Here is a 20,041-nt window from a genome sequence, read left to right as displayed (position 1 = left end):
AAACCATTCCGAAAAATGTGGGCACAAATGGGTTAAGAAAAGAGGTTGTGGGTTTTATAGCAGAGGCCCACTCACCCTTAGAAAACCTTAGTCTGCAATGTATGTGTGTCAGATGTAAAACTTGTCACAACCTTGGACAAATATAAAGACTTGCGCTCAAGTCCAAGGCTATTTAGCTTACCATATAAGGGATTGCTATATAAAATAACTGTCAAGACTCCTTAAGGGCCGCCCCAAGAATTATCCAAATATAAAAGGCTGTGTGCATTGTTCTTCGGGGCCACGCTTCGGGTGAAGACTACACGCTGTTATGTTATTTTTAGTCTGAAATTCTTTCTTGTTGTGTAAAAGGCTGTCTGAAATTGAAATTCTGAAACTTCTTTTATATATATATTAGCAACCCGCCCAGTGCAACCGGACTCGAGATTGAGAAGGCTACAGACACCACGGAAGACCTTGAAGCAACGCCTGACTTCTTTGACCTGCTGGTGAGAATAATGAATCTATGTTATAGGTTGTGGGGTTGTTTAGGATGCTTTGTGACGTTACAGCAGTATAAAAATTACAAGAAGCCATAAAACTGCTTGCAGTTCTTGTTAATAGATTGATATGAACACGGCTACAAGTATTTAGCCCTGTACATGCATTTTCCTAGGTGTTAATAATATTTTGATTCCACATATTCTGAGCTTCATTCCATATACTCAAACTGCATATTATAAATATACTAATTTCCTACATATGGGCTACATATGCCAAGATCTATGCAAATAAGTTTTATTCTGAGCAAAACCTTGACTGCAGTTTGGCACAAGAGAACGGTGGAGTAATATTACGCTGTTTTCACATACAGTGTGCTTTTTAATTATTGAACAAATAGCGTTAAGTGAGATTTGAGGAATTGTACAACAATTAACACAAAATCTAAGTGATTAGCACTCTATTGACCTGTGATGGGGAGACAATACAGTGGCCTATAGACCCTTTTTGCATCAATGTCACTTTACGTCACGGTGTTAGCTGGAGGCAAAACAAAGGAAAAATTGGAGGAGGCCAATACAAACCAGCACAGAGTTGGATTTCAAAATGTCATCTTGTTGTGTTTTTGGGTGCCAGAATCGACGGATTACAGCTGTACAGGCTCCAAATTGAAATTTTACCGCATACCTGCTACTACTGCCAGACAAAAAAACGTAGACAGCTGTGGTTAAACGCAATAAAACGAGCAGACTGAGTGTGTGTGCCAGGCACTGGGTAGGCAGAACTTCGGATCGTCCATCCATTGAGTGAGCGTGTACGGGTCGGTCAATCTGGTTCCGTCCGTTAAGGTTAACTTTTAAAAATAACAGTCACGGTCTCGGACAGAGAGTGACCTTACATATTCAGATACAATTACTCCAGTCATTGTTTATAAACAAGCTCACCTTAAAAAAAACTTGCTGGCTAGCATTAGTGAAGTGATCAGGGGAATCGTTCCGCCTCCAGCTAAGCTCCGCCCACAAAAAAGGTCACAATGTTTACTAACTGAAAAAGGGTCTATACAGAATGGATAATCGACTGCACACTGATTTGAACTAGTTAAAACATGTTAATTTTAATAAAATAAAATATTTATGTTAAATTATCAAGTAGATAGAGCATTTGCTCTTGATATTGAAATAAATAAAAATAAAAAATCATGACAAAAATCCTAAAGATAAGAGTTAATATTGTACCTGCACAGTACATGGGCCCGGGGGCTGATGTGTTGGGTTTGACAAATTCATAGACGTAATAATCTCCTGGACAGGCTTTGACTTGGATGGACGTGGAATTGTAGGCGCCACACTGATTTGAATAATCCAACCAATACCATGAATTAGTTCCCATGACTTCACGGGTCACCACTCCATCCTCAAGTGTTGGATGAGAACCGTTAAGATAAAGTCCAGTTTGACCACCACATCCAGCATTACTCACACACCACTCAGACATCTGGGCACTTTCTCCATTCAAATACAGCCGATACCAGCCCCTCCATTCAACAAGGGTGTCATCATATCCATTGTATTGGCTTTGCCGTACGTCTCTCCAGGATTCATCAAGAGTGTTGTAATCATAGCATGGATCAGAGATGGAAGTTGTAGGTGCTGAGAAAATAAAGAAAAAGAGATTCTCATTCACTGAGGTGGTAAAACCAAGGTACAGGTAAACATCTTACTTCTGTGTCTGTATGAAAGAGAAGATATTGGGATTGTTAAAGGAGGATGGATTACATAAACTGACTAAACCTACAACAAGTGTATCCTTTATTCCCCTCTCTCACTAATTTAAAAAGAGTTACCATCTAGATCTCAATTGAGTGATTTATAGGAACTGCATTTATATTTGTTTTCACCAAAAATAAATTACAATGCTATTCTTTGTTTTGGAACTGATGATAAATTAGAATTTTCCCATTGAAACAAAACAAAAAAGGGAACAAAGATCATTCTCAGATAATAAAATAGTGTGATGTTGTGCTGTATGAACAATTCATAATAAAACTTAATTTATTAACAAAAATAATAAATAACAGTACAAATATAACATACAAATAAGGGTTTGTAAAATCATATATTTCATGTTTTTTCCCATCTAGACCATAAACTTCTGTACCTTCTTTAGTGCATTCCCTTGATAAGTCCAAAAATAAACTTTTTCTTCATTTCCAATATATTTGTAATATATAACATTTCCTATTATAATATCCTTTTTACATATACTATCATCTCTCTTTCAGTCTCTCTTTCTCTCTTGTTGTTTTTCCAGGTCCTGCTGTTCCTGCTCTGACCAGCAAGTGAAGTCAAATGTCACTGAACTGCTGTCAATCATGGATCATCACACCTGTTACTCCGCCCATTTCACCTGTTCATTATAACCATCTCATTATCTTCCTGCATATAAACTTGTGTTCTTCTGTAGTTCTCAACCAGGGGTGTTTCCATAACAAACAACACAACTTGCAACTAGTATCAACACAGTATCCAAAGAAATTGTGACAATTTTGTTTTCTGTTGTTTTGCTTTAGATTCTTTAGGGCTAAAGGTTCCACGGGGTAAAAGGCTCCTTTGATTTTCATTTTCCTCTAAACCACTAGATGGCACAAAAACTTGCCTCAGCATTTTCCAAAATATCTGCTTTTCAAGATGCACGTGTAAATTTGTCTGATCTTTGACGCGATTACAGGCAGCAGCGCAAAGTTGATTCTGCACTCATTTGATCTAATATTTGATGTTTCTAAAAACTGTAGATTTTGTAGATTTAGGTAGCAAATAAGAATCGCTAAAAAAAAATCTTGAATATATATTTTGAAACCAAGTACTTAATGTTTAATGTTTGTCAGTTTTGTTCAAGGTAATTAAAGCAACAATTTTTCAATAACGGAAGAATATGTACAAGTATGGTATTTGGGGTAAAAGGCACCCCTGCTGTAGGGGCAAAAGGCACCATATTTAACATGATGATAAACAGCCGCTGACTTTTCCATTTGTTGACATGACATGGTTAGATTCAGAGTATCATATATTAAGTTGAGTGTACACCTTAGAGATAATCACCATATTTATAATGAAACCATCATATTTAAAAATGTGATATTAATCATATCATATAATAAAATATAATTTATTGTTACTACTGTAAATCTATATTGAATTATTATGGGATCTCCTGCAATGCTTTCAGAATCTTAACTTTTTAAAATGATTTTGTTTCTATATTTTCAGATATATTTTTATATTAACATATTTTAATGACAGCATATTTATTGATAAAAAATGTATTATTTTATTCATCGAAATAAACAGATAATAGTTCAAGCTTTGCTAAAGTGATTGTTTTGAACGAGTATTGACTTAAGCCTAGTTCACACTGCCCGATTTTGGCCCCGATTTTGACTCGCCGACAGGTTTTGCGAAATCGCAGACAAATGCCTGAAATCATAGGCAAATCGGTGCTTGTGCACGTGAGGGACAATCACGCAGTGTGAATGATCAAAGACGCAATCAGAGAGAATCGCAGATGAGTCGCCAACGCCCGTGAGATATTTGGCACGCTAAATATCTGGACCTGTAGGCGATTCAAACTCCTGCTGTGTGAAATGTGTTCTGACTGAAAAATACAACGGCGATGATCGACAGCCAATGAGAGAGCAAGATCCAGGACAGCGGGAGGTTATAGAGTTATAGACCATAATATTAATTTTTTAATAGATATATGTACAGTTATATCAAACAGAAACAAAGCACAAACATTTGCTTGATCAGCCACAACAGTAGCACATTGCAATATTATTTATTTACCTCAAACTCTCTTTAGAGAACACAATCCTTGCTCCCTGTGTCTCCCCAACCATTTCATCCACCATAATCTTTTTTATTTTTCTCCCTTTTGCTGCAAATCAGCGCACAGACAATTTGGACCGCAAGTTTCTGCACTGCAGTCTATATTTTTAATGACAATTCCAGTCTCGCGCGAGAACTCCAGTCTGACGCACGTGTGATCTTGCGTTGTTTCCTTCTCACTTCTCGTATGTGCTTTGTTGTGAAATGTAATTTGCAGACGGGACAGAGCTGTTGGCTAATATTCCTTTTGTACAGTCATGCAGTGTGAAACCCCCTGCCACCGATCCATCGTGCAGTGTGAACACAGCAGTGACTGAATGCTGGCCCAGATAGTCATGCAGTGTGAAAAGAGCAGTGATCCTACGAGTTTGAAAATCGTGCAGTCTGAACTAGGCATTAGACATTATAGTGAAAGTGAAAGTCCAGTATTTTCAATACTGTGAAAATATTTTCACTACAGAGCAGCTTTTTGTGTGCTTTGGTGGCCACACCAAAGGGAATCCGGTCATGAGGCTAAGGCTATCCAGATGGATAGTAGATGCAATTGCCCTAGGCTTCTGTCAGACCTGCTTTTGGGCATTGGGCCCTGTGGGACTTTTATGTTCAAGATTATCTGCACCAAGTTTCTGTGTTCCTTCTGTGTCCTGTTCCTGTAAGCAGGTTGTAGTTTTGTAGGTTTTTTTTTTTTCCGTTTTCCTTAGTCTACTGCAGGTGTGTCAGTTTCCCTTAGGATTGCTAGGTGTTTGGATCGATTGCTTCAGCCTAATCGATTGCTGATCGATTGCTCCTGCCTGCCTGTGCCTGAGTGTCTGTAAGCTCCATGTAGCTTGCTTTTTAATCTCTATGTTTACATAATTCCTTGTTGATTATACAGCTAGATATAACTCATCACCATATTTTGTCTAATATTGCCTATCACGTTAAAATCTTACAACGCTAGCTTTTAATCAAAATGATCACAACATGTTAGCATTTCGCTAACCTGTTAGCTTGCGATCCGTGCATCTGGGTCTCCTGTTTTCTCTCGCACATCTTTTACGAGCCCATCAAACAATTCAGGTAAGTTTGAGTAGTCAACAAACACGGTAAGTCATGTCATCTCCTATTGTCACTTGCACTGCCTTTTACATGTTTAGCATTAACTTCTTTGTTGGCAAAGAGGGCTTCACATGTGATAAATGCAGGGAGATAGTCAGGCAGACAGAGAAGATTTCAGAATTAGAGACACGCATCCAAACTTTTATTGAGGATAGTAAGAATGCAAGGGCTTTAGACACTGCTTTGGATGTAGACATGTGCCAGTATCAAATTTTCATGTTGCAGTTAATTCCTGAAGCTTTTATCACGGTATACGGTATTATCACGGTATTGAAATGCGTTGCAAAAAAGGGTTGTCATACTATAAGAGGTTTAAAAACTTTCTTATAACAAAAAGAACCAAACATTTAAATACAATAAAGCAATACACAAAAATTTATAAAGTAAACAAATATTTAAAACAGATTGTGCTAAAGAATTATAAAGAACAACAGATAACACTTTACAATAAGGTCTCACTAGTTAATGCAATTACATTAACAAAGAGCGAATAGCTACATTTTAACAGTTATTATTCTTTGATAATGTTGGTTAAAAAAAAGCAGCTGTTTATGTTAGCTCAGGTCCATTAAATAATAGTTACAACTTTTGATTTTAATAATTTGTTATTATTTTGCTGAAAAGTACATTTAACTAAGATTAATAAATGCTTAAAGTATTTTTCATTGTCAGTTTGTTAATGAATGAACTAATGTTAAATAATAGAGCAAGTGTGTGACTGAACAACAATCAGAACATATTCAAACAATATCTGGGGCATGTCATTTAGTTCAGATTAAAATATAAAATGTTTAAGTTTGAAAATGAATAGCCTTAAGTCTTTAAGTATTAAGTATTGGGTTGTGTGATGAGCCGGGGAAAGGGCTGCATTTCTGCTGTCCCATCAGCGCCCTCTGCTGACAGAGAGTGAAGTGCACTTCAGTGCGTCTCCTTCACTCATTCCGCCATGTGCTCGGCTCATGCACGGGTTTGTTTACATCCGTGCGCGTTCCTCTTTGACATATTGTTCATTTTAAACGGTTGATGGGTAAATTATTCTTAATATGCATTCTAAAAATCTGAATAATTCATAAGAAATAATTATTCACGGTATTTTGAAGTGCCCAAGATAACGTCTCCGGTGACGTATGTAACCTAGATTCCCTGAGAACAGGGAACAAGACGCTGTGTCAGCTGACGCTACGGGGAACACCTCCAGCGTGACAGGTGTCTGAACTACTATCGAATCATGGCAATCCTATTGACCGGCGACAGCCTATGATGTCATCAAGATGCGACCAGGAAGTATATAAGGGCGCCTTGCAAACATGACACCGCTTCTTCGTCTGAAGGGACTGTTTGGCAGGCAAGCTCTGAGGCATGGCAAAGCGACGCAGCATCTTGTTCCCTGTACTCAGGGAACCTAGGTTACATACGTAACCGGAGACGTTCCCTTTTGGGACGGTCCTACCCAGGCCGCATCCAAGGCCTGCATCCAACCCATTCAAAAGAAGAGGGCTCCTTTAAGGGAATGTGGCTAGGGGGCCCTAGGTCGCCCCAGCCAGCCACTAACGCCACCAAGGAGGCCTAGCTTGATGCCGTTTCTGAAGGGCACTTCGGCCGGGCCATCCTTTTCTGTTCGAGAACAGAGCCTCTGGACACTCGCCTCCTGGAGAGGCATCCAACCCAAGGTACTGCGAACTGGCAGTGTCCTCCTCAGACCGGATCTCAGAGACAGGCATCCTGGAGAGCGGTACTCACCCTTAGCGCTTTCCACCCTTGCCAGCAAGGGGAGTTAATCTGCTCGATCCTAGGATCTACTGAGCTATTATCAAATAGAAACAGGAGGCCAAACTGGCCTATAAGCTGATCTAATTGGGAGGCCACCCTAGGGGCCTACGACCATCTGATCAGGCCCAGGCAGCTTCGGGCTCACAGATGACCCTCAAAGAGAGGGGAGCTTTAAAAGGAAACATCTGTCGTGCTAGGGTAAGACCGTACTCAGATGCTGCCGGCTAAGGGCCAGATCACTGATAGCAGGTCCCCACTAGCTGTCAGCGTCATGCCAGTTAACAGTTCCCGAACTGAGAACCAAACCCCTTAGGGAGGCCTAGTGAGGCTCATTATATGATCGCAGTATATGCCAAATGCCCGAGAATCCAAACTCAGAAACTCGCCTAAAGGGAGGCCTGGTGAGGCCTACTACCTGATAGCAGCCGAAGCCAACTGTCAAAGTAGCTGGAAAACGGAAACTCGTTTTCTCAGGGAGGCCTAGTGAAGGCCTACTACCTAATAGCAAGCCTTTAGGGAGGCCTGGAGAGGCATACTGCCTGATAGCGAGCTATGCTAGCTACCCGAGCATCCTGACTCGGGAACTCACCCTCAGGAGGCCTTGTGAGGCCTACTACCTGATAGCAAGCCTTTAGGGAGGCCTGGAGAGGCCTACTACCTGATAGCGAGCTATGCTAGCTACCCGAGCATCCTGACTCGGGAACTCACCCTCAGGGAGGCCTTGTGAGGCCTACTACCTGATAGCAAGCTTTTAGGGAGGCCTGGAGAGGCCTACTACCTGATAGCAAGCTATGCTATCTACCGAGTATCTTGACTCAGGAACTCACCCTCAGGGAGGCCTAGTGAGGCCTACTACCTGATAGTCAGCCTTTAGGGAGGCCTGGAGAGGCCTACTACCTGATAGCAAGCTATGCTAGCTACCGAGCATCTTGACTCGGGAACTCACCCTCAGGGAGGCCTAGTGAGGCTTACTACCTGATAGTCAGCCTTTAGGGAGGCCTGGAGAGGCCTACTACCTGATAGCAAGCTATGCTAGCTACCGAGCATCTTGACTCGGGAACTCACCCTCAGGGAGGCCTAGTGAGGCTTACTACCTGATAGTCAGCCTTTAGGGAGGCCTGGAGAGGCCTACTACCTGATAGCAAGCTATGCTAGCTACACGAGCATCCTAACTGAGGAACTCGCCCTCAAGGGAGGCCTAGTGAGGCCATGGCTAATCAAGATGGCGGCGCGTGCACAACGCGAGGCCCAGCGTCTCTCCAGATTTTTCTATTTAGTAGCAATTTAGTAGCAATTTCTCCATCAACAGAAAAGTTTATTCACTCAGAACAGGCTTGCACACATCTCATACAGCCGACAAGCATTACTAGATATCGGCTACACTCACAGTTAAGGGCTTTCAACGGACTTTGAACTCCCTCTGGAAATCGCCCGAACACCGCTGACCGCTGATCCAGCTCGGCCGACAGCGAGACCACAGCGCCGGCGGCGAGACCGTAAACAAAGGAGGGGGAAGCAAGGTGGCATCAGGGCTAAGCTAAGGCTAAACCCGCATCAACCATCGATTCCTAGCATCTTCCTTGCTAATGTACGGTCTCTTGCAAATAAAATGGATGAGCTGCTGCTCCGGATATCATCACACAAACGGATTAAGGATTGTAATGTCATGATTTTTACCGAAACATGGCTCAACAACAACATTCCCAGCAGCACCGTTGAGCTCGGGGGTCGCAGTGTTTTTCAGGTGGACAGAACGGCAGAGGACTCTGGTAAGCGCAGAGGTGGAGGTCTGTGCATTTATGTTAACAACTCATGGTGCACGGACTCTTCTGTTACTGAAAGTCATTGCTCTGTTCATTTAGAGTATTTGATGATTAAGTGTAGACCCTTTTATTTACAGAGAGAATTCTCAGCCATTGTTGTGACTGCCGTGTAAATTCCGCCGGATGCTAATGCTAAGCTAGCTATGAAGGAACTTCACGAAGCTATCAACAAACAGCACATCCTGAAGGAGTGGTTGCTGGAGATTTCAACCACTCCAACCTGAAATCTGTTTTACCAAATTTTCACCGCAATGTCAAAAACTCACTTCATTTTGATTTTCCCCCAGAAATTTGTACTTATCTAGTAAATTAATCTTGATTTAAGAATTTTAAATATTTGGACTGGAAACAAGAAAAAATACCAAATAGGAAGAGCATTTTTTGCAGTGTAGTCAAATCTTCTGATCATTTAAAATATAATAGGCCTTTGTTGATTACATTCCAAATAAAATAAACTACAAAAAATTTATATTTCCTTTGCTCTGTTGCTCTCTGTCACATAGGCCTACCTGAAGCTCATTCATTATGCGGCTCATTAATGCGAGTCTTTTGTTATCTCAGGTGCTATCTCATCAGTATTCATTAGATATCACGCCTCCTTGCATATTGGCTTTGTGAAGAGAAACTGTCTTTCAAATTTTAAATCAGTGTATTGTTTTATGTGAATGAGCAGGCTCAATGATTCTCACATCAGTTTAAAGAAAAAACTCTATACAAATACAGACAGGAGTCAGAAGTCTTGGGAACAGATATCTATTGTGTGTTTGGAGGCCTTAATTTTAAAACCTTTTTTTTTTTTTTTTTTTTTTCAAAATCCGTGCATAAACATTTTTCTCTCAAAAATACAAGCATGTATATACATGTTGCTCACATATTCTGGTAGCCCAGTTTGTGCTGAATACAGTGTAATTACACTTTTGCCATTAATGTGTTTATAAGCAACTGAAAAAAACACAAATGTAAGAGCATGTCAAAACTTCTAAAGGGCCCCAAAAGAGCTCAGACTCCAGAGGGAAGAGAGACACCAGCCACCATAGTAACATGTTTATCGGGAGCCAGAGCGCCTGACATCAAAGCAAATTTAAAAGTGCTGGCTAATGCTAATTGTAAATTCTCTAAGATTGTTATTCACTAATGATGTTTGACTTCGCCAGTTGGAGATCACCAAAATTAACATTAAAGAGGTGTGTGAACTTGCAAGTATGATGTCCGATGCTGTAATTTGCTGTGGTCCTCTCCTTGTGAAGCGGAGTGATGAGATACTTAGCAGATTATCATCACTTAATGGCTGGTTGTCTAAGTGGTGTCCGCAGAACCACATAGGATTCGTTGACAATTGGAAAACCTTTTCGGGCAGACCTGACTTGTTAAAAAGAGATGGTATTCATCCCTCCTGTGATAGCGCCGCTCTTCTCTCTAGTAATTTGGCACAGGTCAGGAAGTAGACAGACTGCCTTAACCGACCATCTGCTAGCCATCTCACGTCACTGGAGTCAGATAAATCCCAAAACTTAGAGACTCTCACCTAGATATTACCACATAGAGACTGTGTCTGTTCCCCGATTCATTAAATACAAACAGCTCTTGAACCCATTTAAAGGTAAAAATTTAATTGATGTTCAACAAATAAAAAACAGATATAATACAGATGAACAAATGATAAAGCTTGGACTGCTGAATATTCAATCCCTTCCCCCAAAAGCGCTTATTGTTAAAGATATGATTGCAGATCATAATCTACTGTATCTGTTGCCATTGTCTCACTGATGTTAACCAGATAAGCAAGGTACTGGTATACTGGGGGTGTCTATAAAACATCAGCAAAAGGCATATTCTTAAGCTGTGCTGTTATTTATAAAGATTACTTTATTGTAGCCTATTTGAAGCACACTATAATAATGCATTTAGCACACTTCAAGTTTACTTTGAATGCCATTGCAGTGTGTTATAAAATCACTAAAAGTTTGTTGTCAGTATAATATTAATGTATGTTCAACATGCTAACAGTGTAATTTAATTGCAATTGTAATGTCACCAAACTACATTTGAAGTTTATGCTGAGTGAATTCTGCATTTTAAAACATAAATACAAGAGTATACTTAAATTGCACTTCAGTGTACTTTAAATAGTTCCACTTTAGCACAAACAAGTATATTTAATACAAATTTAGTTGAACTTTAGCACTGCTTTTGAACAACTAAAATTAATTTAGTACAAAATTAGTTGTTCCAATTTAACAAACTTTAAGTATACCAATGTATAGTGTATTACAAATGCATTTAGCTATACTAAAGTACATATGAAACGTTTTGCGGTTATACCCAACGATCGGGCGGGCCAAGTAATAAAAAATAACATTCCAATTAATTGCGGGTGGACAATTAATTGCAATTAATTCAAAAAACCGTGACGTCGCCCGGTATAGCGCAGCCGGGGCCCCACCCTGGAGCCAGGCCTGGGGTTGGGGCTCGTATGCGAGCGCCTGGTGGCCGGGCCTTCCCCCACGGGGTCCGGCCGGGCTCAGCCCAAAGGAGCGACGTGGGGACACCTTCCCGTGGGCCCACCACCCACAGGAGGGACCGTAAGGGGCCGGTGCAGAGAAGATCGCGCAGCAGTCGAAGGCAGGAGCCTAGACAACCCGATCCCTGGACTCGGAAACTGGCTCTTGGGACATGGAATGTCACCTCACTGGCGGGGAAGGAGCTTGAGATTGTGCGTGAGGTTGAGAGGTTCCGACTAGAGATAGTCGGAATCACCTCTACGCACGGCTTGGGCTCTGGAACTACACTCCTCGAGAGAGGATGGACTCTTCACCACTCCGGAGTTGCCCATGGTGAGAGGCGGCAGGCTGGTGTGGGCTTGCTTATAGCCCCCCAGCTCTGCCGCCATGTGTTGGAGTTCACCCCGGTGAACGAGAGGGTCGTTTCCCTGCGGCTTCGGCTCAGGGATAGGTCTCTCACTGTTGTTTGTGCCTACGGGCCGAACGGCAGTGCAGAGTACCCGGCCTTCTTGGTGTCCCTGGGAGGGGTGCTGGAAAGTGCTCCGACTGGGGACTCCGTCGTTCTACTGGGGGACTTCAACGCCCACGTGGGCAATGACAGTGACACCTGGAGGGGCGTGATTGGGAGGAACGGCCCCCCTGATCTGAACCCGAGTGGTGTTCAGTTATTGGACTTCTGTGCTAGTTACGGTTTGTCCATAACGAACACCATGTTCAGGCATAAGAGTGTCCATCAGTGCACATGGCACCAGGACACTCTAGGTCGTAGGTCAATGATCGACTTTGTGGTCGTTTCATCTGACCTGCGGCCGTATGTCTTGGACACTCGGGTGAAGAGAGGGGCGGAGCTGTCAACTGATCACCACCTGGTGGTGAGTTGGATCCGATGGCGGGGGAGGAAGCTGGACAGACCCGGCAGACCCAAACGTACTGTGAGGGTCTGCTGGGAACGTTTGGCCGAGTCTCCTGTCAGAGAGATCTTCAACTCCTACCTCCGGCAGAAATTCGACCGGATCCCGAGGGAGGCTGGATATATTGAGTCCGAATGGACCATGTTCTCCACCTCCATTGTCGCTGCGGCCGCTCGGAGCTGTGGCCGTAAGGTCTCCGGTGCATGTCGAGGCGGCAACCCCCGAACCCGGTGGTGGACACCGGAAGTAAGGGATGCCGTCAAGCTGAAGAAGGAGTCTTATCGGGCCTGGTTGGCTTGTGGGACTCCTGAGGCAGCTGACATGTACCGGCAGGCTAAGCGGACTGTAGCCCGGGTGGTTGTGGAGGCAAAAACTCGGGCCTGGGAGGAGTTCGGTGAGGCCATGGAAAAGGACTAACGGCTGGCCTCGAAGAGATTCTGGCAAACCGTCCGGCGCCTCAGGAGGGGGAAGCAGTGCCCTACCAACGCTGTTTACAGTGGCGATGGGCGGCTGTTGACCTCAACTGGGGATGTCGTCGGACGGTGGAAGGAATACTTCGAGGATCTCCTCAATCCCGCCATCACGCCTTCCATTGAGGAAGCAGAGGCTGGGGGCTCAGAGGAGGACTCGTCCATCACCCAAGCTGAAGTCACCGAGGTGGTCAAGAAACTCCTCGGTGGCAAGGCACCGGGGGTGGATGAGATCTGCCCTGAGTACCTCAAGTCTCTGGATGTTGTGGGGCTGTCTTGGCTGACACGCCTCTGCAGCATCGCGTGGCGGTCGGGGACAGTGCCTCTGGGATGGCAAACCGGGGTGGTGGTCCCTCTTTTTAAGAAGGGGGACCGGAGGGTGTGTTCCAACTACAGGGGGATCACACTTCTCAGCCTCCCCGGGAAAGTCTATGCCAGGGTACTGGAGAGGAGAATACGGCCGATAGTAGAACCTCGGATTCAGGAGGAACAGTCTGGTTTTCGTCCCGGTCGTGGAACACTGGACCAGCTCTATACCCTCTACAGGGTGCTGGAGGGTTCATGGGAGTTTGCCCAACCCGTCCACATGTGTTTTGTGGATTTGGAGAAGGCATTCGACTGTGTCCCTCGCGGCATCCTGTGGAGGGTGCTCGGGGAGTATGGGGTCCGGGGTCCTTTGCTAAGGGCTGTCCGGTCCCTGTACGACCAAAGCAGGAGTTTGGTCCGCATTGCCGGCAGTAAGTCAGACTTGTTCCCGGTGCATGTTGGACTCCGGCAGGGCTTCCCTTTGTCGCCGGTTCTGTTCATAATTTTTATGGACAGAATTTCTAGGCGCAGCCAGGGGCCGGAGGGTGTCAGGTTTGGGGACCACACGGTTTCTTCTCTGCTCTTTGCGGATGACGTTGTCGTGTTGGCCCCTTCTAACCAGGACCTTCAGCATGCACTGGGACGGTTTGCAGCCGAGTGTGAAGCGGCTGGGATGAGGATCAGCACCTCCAAATCCGAGGCCATGGTGCTCAGTCGGAAAAGGGTGGTTTGCCCTCTTCAGGTTGGTGGAGAGTTCCTGCCTCAAGTGGAGGAGTTCAAGTATCTAGGGGTCTTGTTCACGAGTGAGGGGAGGATGGAACGGGAGATTGACAGACAGATCGGTGCAGCTTCTGCAGTAATGCGGTCAATGTACCGGTCTGTTGTGGTGAAGAAAGAGCTAAGCCGTAAGGCGAAGCTCTCGATTTACCGGTCAATATCCGTTCCTACTCTCACCTATGGTCATGAGCTTTGGGTCATGACCGAAAGGACAAGATCACGGATGCAGGCGGCCGAAATGAGTTTTCTCCGCAGGGTGGCTGGGCGCTCCCTTAGAGATAGGGTGAGGAGCTCAGTCACTCGGGAGGAACTCGGAGTAGAGCCGCTGCTCCTCCACATCGAGAGGGGTCAGCTGAGGTGGCTTGGGCATCTGTTCCGGATGCCTCCTGAACGCCTTCCCGGGAAGGTGTTTCGGGCATGTCCAACCGGGAGGAGGCCCCGGGGAAGACCTTGGACACGCTGGAGGGACTATGTCTTCCGGCTGGCCTGGGAACGCCTCGGTGAATCCCCGGAAGAGCTAGAGGAAGTGTCTAGGGAGAGGGAAGTCTGGGCATCTCTGCTTAGACTGCTGCCCCCGCGACCCGGCCCTGGATAAAGCGGAAGAAGATGGATGGATGGATGGATGGATGCGGGTGGATGAGAGGTAAATAAGTGTGTTTGTTTGAAAGACATTTTGCGAGCCCTGTGGGCGAATCATACTGGTTGTCGTTTTCAAAACAATTCCCACATGTACTGTTGGAGCCGAAGCTCATAATAAAATGCAAAACTGTTATCCAAACATAGCAGTGGCCGTTTACTTCCAAGTCTTCAACGCGGCACACCCATAATAACCGAGCGTTTGAGGCTCAAAACCAGGGTAGAAAATAGCATCAAGCATTCTGCGTTAGTTCAGGCAGTCCATGTAGTCAAACTCTGCTATCAGCTGATTGGAAAATTCCAACCCCGCCTATATAAGCTGATCCGATTCCTATGCACTCAATTGGCAACTCTCAAACAGGGCGCCTTACTTAAGCATATAGCTTCAGTTCAGTCTGCCTGCTTGCTGCTTTGCAATCAGGATGAGTGGTTTTCCTATGCCATCACTATGTATTTTGTGCGGTCTGCTGTATCAATTCATCATGAAGTAACTATACACGAGACCCTTTCATGCATGGTGTCCACATTTGGGGACAGTTAATTTAACTCCATTTAGGGTTAATTTAGCTTGGTAATTCTCTCCAAACCACTTGAGGGCAGTGTCAGTAGATTGAAAGCAATATTTTAACAGTGGCTACTGTCTTGTATCCCAAATATTCATTGCTTGATGACATCATTAATCCAAGATGGCTGATAGCGATAGCCATGTGCCAAATGCCCCAGGCATATCTGTGAAAAACTTTTACATAAGGTCAATTGAGCTAAAAAAAATATTAGTATGTACAGTAAAGTATGATGAATATGTTAGTATTTAAAAAAATAAATTTAGAGTAAAATATCGTTTTTATACACCAAAAAGAGCACGTATGTGATCATGATTCAGATTGCGTGTCAAACCGCCAAACTGCTGAAATTTGGTGATCCAAACTGCTGATTCGACTCGCTGATTCATAACGCTTCGAAGCTTCATGATGCCTTGTTTTGAAATCGTCATCACTATGTAAGTCGTTATTTAGGGTTTTTTTGCACACAAAAACTATTCTCGCCGATTCATAAAGTTATTTTAGAACCACTGTAGTGAGATGGACTTTGTAACAACGTCTTTAGTACCTTTTAAGGGTCTTGAGAGTGTAAAGTGCCATTGTGCCAATGGAGGCCTTTCAGAGCCATCAGATTTCAACTAAAATATCTTAATTTCTGTTCCGAAGATGAACGGAGGTCTTACGGGTGTCGAACGACATGAGGGTAAGTAATTAATGACAGAATTTTCATTTTTGGGTGAACTAACCCTTTAAGCTATCAGGTCATTGGCAATATAATTGACAATGCTATCTGCTTAAGCTTCTAGTCATTTTCAGTAAAATGCTAGGCTTATATATATTGTTCTTGTTCTTAAAGCTATAGTTTGTATTGGAAATGCACTTGTTTTTAAAGCTATAGGAGCTATTGATTCTTTAAGCTAAAGTTGATATTGGAAACATTGTCTTAAAGGGGTCATGAACTGTTTTTTTTTTTATTTTTATACTGTTGTCTGAGGTAAACTTATGACGTTTGCGTGGTTTTTACATTCAAAAACATCGTAATGAATAAGTAATAGGCTATTTTCTACCTTAGTTTTAGTCTCTCTCCAGAAACGACCGGTTTTTATGGGTGTGTTGCACTGAAGACTTAGACGTAAACACCCACAGCCATGATTGGATAAGCGTTGCATTTTATAATGAGCGTCGGCTCCCCATGCGAGTAGGGAAAGCGTGTGGGAAAACGCCAACAGGGCTCGCAAAATGTCTTTATTAAAACAACAACAATGATTGATCTCTCATCCACCCGCAATTCATTGGAGTTTTATTTTTGTATTACCCGCCCGATCGCAACCATGCCCACGCACACAGACATACTCAAGCCAAGCTTCACTGTAGTCAGATACTGTAAACACACACACACACACACACACACACACATCAAAACTCGATTGTATTTTTCCTTCAAATTTCAATGGGAGAGACTGATCAACGCACCTCAAGAAATAAATAGCCCTGGCCCATACATATCCGAGTCGAATCGCAGCACATAATCAACAGATATCAAACGATCTGTAACAATGCAATACTATCACATGAAAAAAAAAACATGTTTTACTCACAGAAGTGTGTTGCACCGTTCCTGTCGGATCCAATATAGAAGGCACAGCATTGTGTTTTAATCTCAATAGGTCTGAAAATCCAGTCTCTACCTATGTCTTGTTTACAAACGATTCCACGGTGAAATGAAGTGAACAAACACGCAATGTCTTACCCACGTGAGCTGGAACTTCATTAAAAATAAAGTGTAGCTTCAGTTCAGTCTGCCTGCTTGCTGCTTCCACTGCACGCTGCTTTGCAACCCAGCTCCTCCTTAAACTGTGTTTAACTTAATGTCATTCTGTTGTCATTGATGCATGCTTTGTTCTAAATGGGGGATTTACGCTGCCCTCCCAGTTATAAAAATTGGGAGGTTGCCCCCAGAAGCTACTGTTTCCTGTCTTGGCTTTTCATGGAGCTCATGAAAAGGATGGGGTATTTACAAGAGAGCCATATCGCCAAATGTAAATTTAGCAAAATATGGCAATAAAAAATTGACTAAAAGTTTGTCTATGTTGTTTTTGACTTAAGTGGACCTGACTGAACCACCAAATAGTGGCAATGTGCACAAAGTAGGTTATGTCATTATCAAATCACCATTAAACAAAAGAAGGAAGTAGTATGGTGTGCTTTTTCTTTGCGTCCGTGTCCATGGTGACTTGTGGATTCGTCGTTCTTGAGAATGTCTTGTACTTCAAGAAGTTACTCCCATAATTCGTCCAAAGCGTCAATTGGGTTTAGGAAAAAGGTGGATACCTGCTTTATTCAGTAATTCTCAGCCAGAGGTGTATTTCCAGGACAATGACATAACTTGTGAATAGTATCAACACAGTATCTGAGAAATACTTAGCTACTTTGTTCCCTTTTGTTTTGCTTTATTTCCAGATGGTTGACTCAATCGTGGGTTCTCTCTTACATCATACTCTGGGTTCCCCGTGTTACTAGAGCACTTACACACATGATGACTCTTCAGAAATTGTGCTTTTATTCTATTTACAATCTAAAGGTAGTTAAATTAAATTTGTGTACATATAAGGAAAGATACAGATTGTACTGTATGTTAGCTCGCTTATTTTGCTCAGTATTGATCTCTTTATATATATATTTATGCATTTGGCAGAGGCTTTTATCCAAAGCGACTTACAGTGCCCTTATTACAAAGACAATCCCCCTGGAGCAACATGGAGTAAAGTGCCTTGCTCAAGGACACACTGGTGGTGACCGCTGGGATTGAACCAGCAACCTTCTGCTTATCAGTTCCATGGTTTAACCCACTGGACCACCAACTCACATTCTCACATGACTCTTTAAGTCATACTAAGAAGACACTACACTTCGAATCACAGGTCGAGAGCAACTTTGTGATGCTGTTTGTAAATGTCCGTTGGAACTGTTTCAGGAATTTCAGGAAACACAGAATCGTTGAACTGTTGCAACAACTGAACTAGCCACCATAATTCACTAACGGTGCTTTTGGGAAACACAGCCCAGATTGTTCCTTACTTCATAGATTAGCATTAGCCAAATATTGAATATATGAAGGGAAAACAAGAGAGAGAAACTACAGCAGATGCTAGTCATGCAACTTGATTTAAATAGACAGCAGAGGATACATAAAATTAGGCTAAACAGAGAAATGTTGGTCCTTCCCTAAAGCGAGAACATGCTGCATATGTCAAATACACATAAGCCTATACGTTTTATATATTGTTTGCATTGACAACACCTTTCATAAGACGTGCAACTCTAAAGATTTTGAGGAAGTGAACACTATATTCACCGGTAAACTGGAAGAGCAACAATTACACTCCTTCGAGTTGTTCTAAACTCCTCACCTGCACATTGCACAAGAAGCTCATTATTATTCAAAAAAGCCTGTGACTCACTTTAATGTGTCCTGACAGTAATGTCTCCTCTGTAAACATACTTATGTACAAACATATGAGCACAGTTTGAACACACAAATACTCACACACATGTATAGTTAAATAAGTAATATTTAAACTACATGTCTCACTACGTGCTTTTTTCGTTCTTTTTTTTGCCTTTGCTGTAAACTACTGTACCTTTAGAACATTCACTTAAAAAGAGCAAATCATATATATATATATTATTATTATTATTATTATTATTATTATTTTTATTATTTTTTATTATTTTTTATTTTTATGTAATATTGGAATATGTTACAAATGCAAAAAAAGGGCAACCGTAACACATGACATTTTATATTTTATATTTAATTTCCTATTGATCATAGGTTTTAATTGAAATTGTAAGCCTCCTACATAAATACATAATATTCCAGACTAATATAGCACATTATATTACCTGTCATAATGTCCGAGGTCGTAGTTTCCATGGTAGTACTTTGAACTGAAAAAAGTAAATAAAAATGAATAGACTGTTACATAAAAACAACTCTTACATAAACAGATGACACATGCAAATATATGTACCTGCACATTAGGTGAGATAAAACATCAAACAAAGTCACAATTGTGAGATATAAAGTCAGAAATACCTTATTTATTTATTTGCCATTCATACATGTTAAAAGTTCCATACATATTGTGCCTGGCTTGGGTTTTTGTCTCAACTTTTGTTTGTTACAATAGAACTGCAGTGTGCTTTTAAATTAAAACATAAATAAAGTTCACCTTATCCTCATTTAGCAATAATCTCCGGTGTCTCAAAAGAAACTGCCAAGACTGGTTAATATGTTTTTTTAGTCCGCTGTGAATATCACTGTGTAAGTGCTAAAATATGAGGTTTTATATCAATAGGAAAATAGGATTATTTCACCATATAAATTATTTCTACTACTTGTATTTCAAATTTAATAGAAATGAATGGATGAATTGAAGATTAGATCAAGTGAAAGAATGATTGTACCTGTTGTTTGTCCATTGATTATTTCACACAATTAAGGCATTATTACTTATTATTGGGAAAATATTTGGTCATTTTACATGACAGATTATAAAACACTCACCATTAATGAGCAGCAGTGACACACACAGTGAGATCAGAAACCTCATTGTGACGAAACAGCACCTGCACACACACATATAGAACACACACTTACAAAGCATTTTTTTTATTATATATTTTATTCTGTCTTTATTGTGCACATAAACATCTATGACATTCAAAGATACATAAATAACATGTTACATAATATAAGAAACAGCCATTAGAGCCCAATGGGATAAAACAGAAGTGCCTTTACCTGAGGTCAGATGCTGCTGCAGAGCAAACTCAGATT

The 20,041-nt window shown here is 42.2% G+C and overlaps 1 protein-coding gene across 1 annotated transcript in view; it reads right to left on the bottom strand.

Annotated features, from left to right (window-relative positions):
* Positions 1 to 19,687, bottom strand: part of LOC307143779 (alpha-tectorin-like) — a gene marked incomplete at its 5' end in the record, with an annotated part of 45,040 nt that extends 25,353 nt beyond the window's left edge. Inside the window, 2 exons of the mRNA XM_079845540.1 lie at positions 1,716 to 2,129; positions 19,669 to 19,687. Of these exons, the coding sequence (XP_079701666.1) occupies positions 1,716 to 2,129; positions 19,669 to 19,687 (433 nt within the window). The remainder of the gene's footprint in view (positions 1 to 1,715; positions 2,130 to 19,668) is intronic.
* Between the last annotated feature and the right edge of the window lie 354 nt (positions 19,688 to 20,041).

This window comes from Gobio gobio (assembly GCF_949357685.1).
Source record: "Gobio gobio genome assembly, chromosome: 20".
In the NCBI taxonomy this organism is placed as follows: domain Eukaryota; kingdom Metazoa; phylum Chordata; class Actinopteri; order Cypriniformes; family Gobionidae; genus Gobio; species Gobio gobio.
Note: the sequence above shows the minus strand (reverse complement) of the source record. Positions and strands in the feature narration are given on the sequence as shown.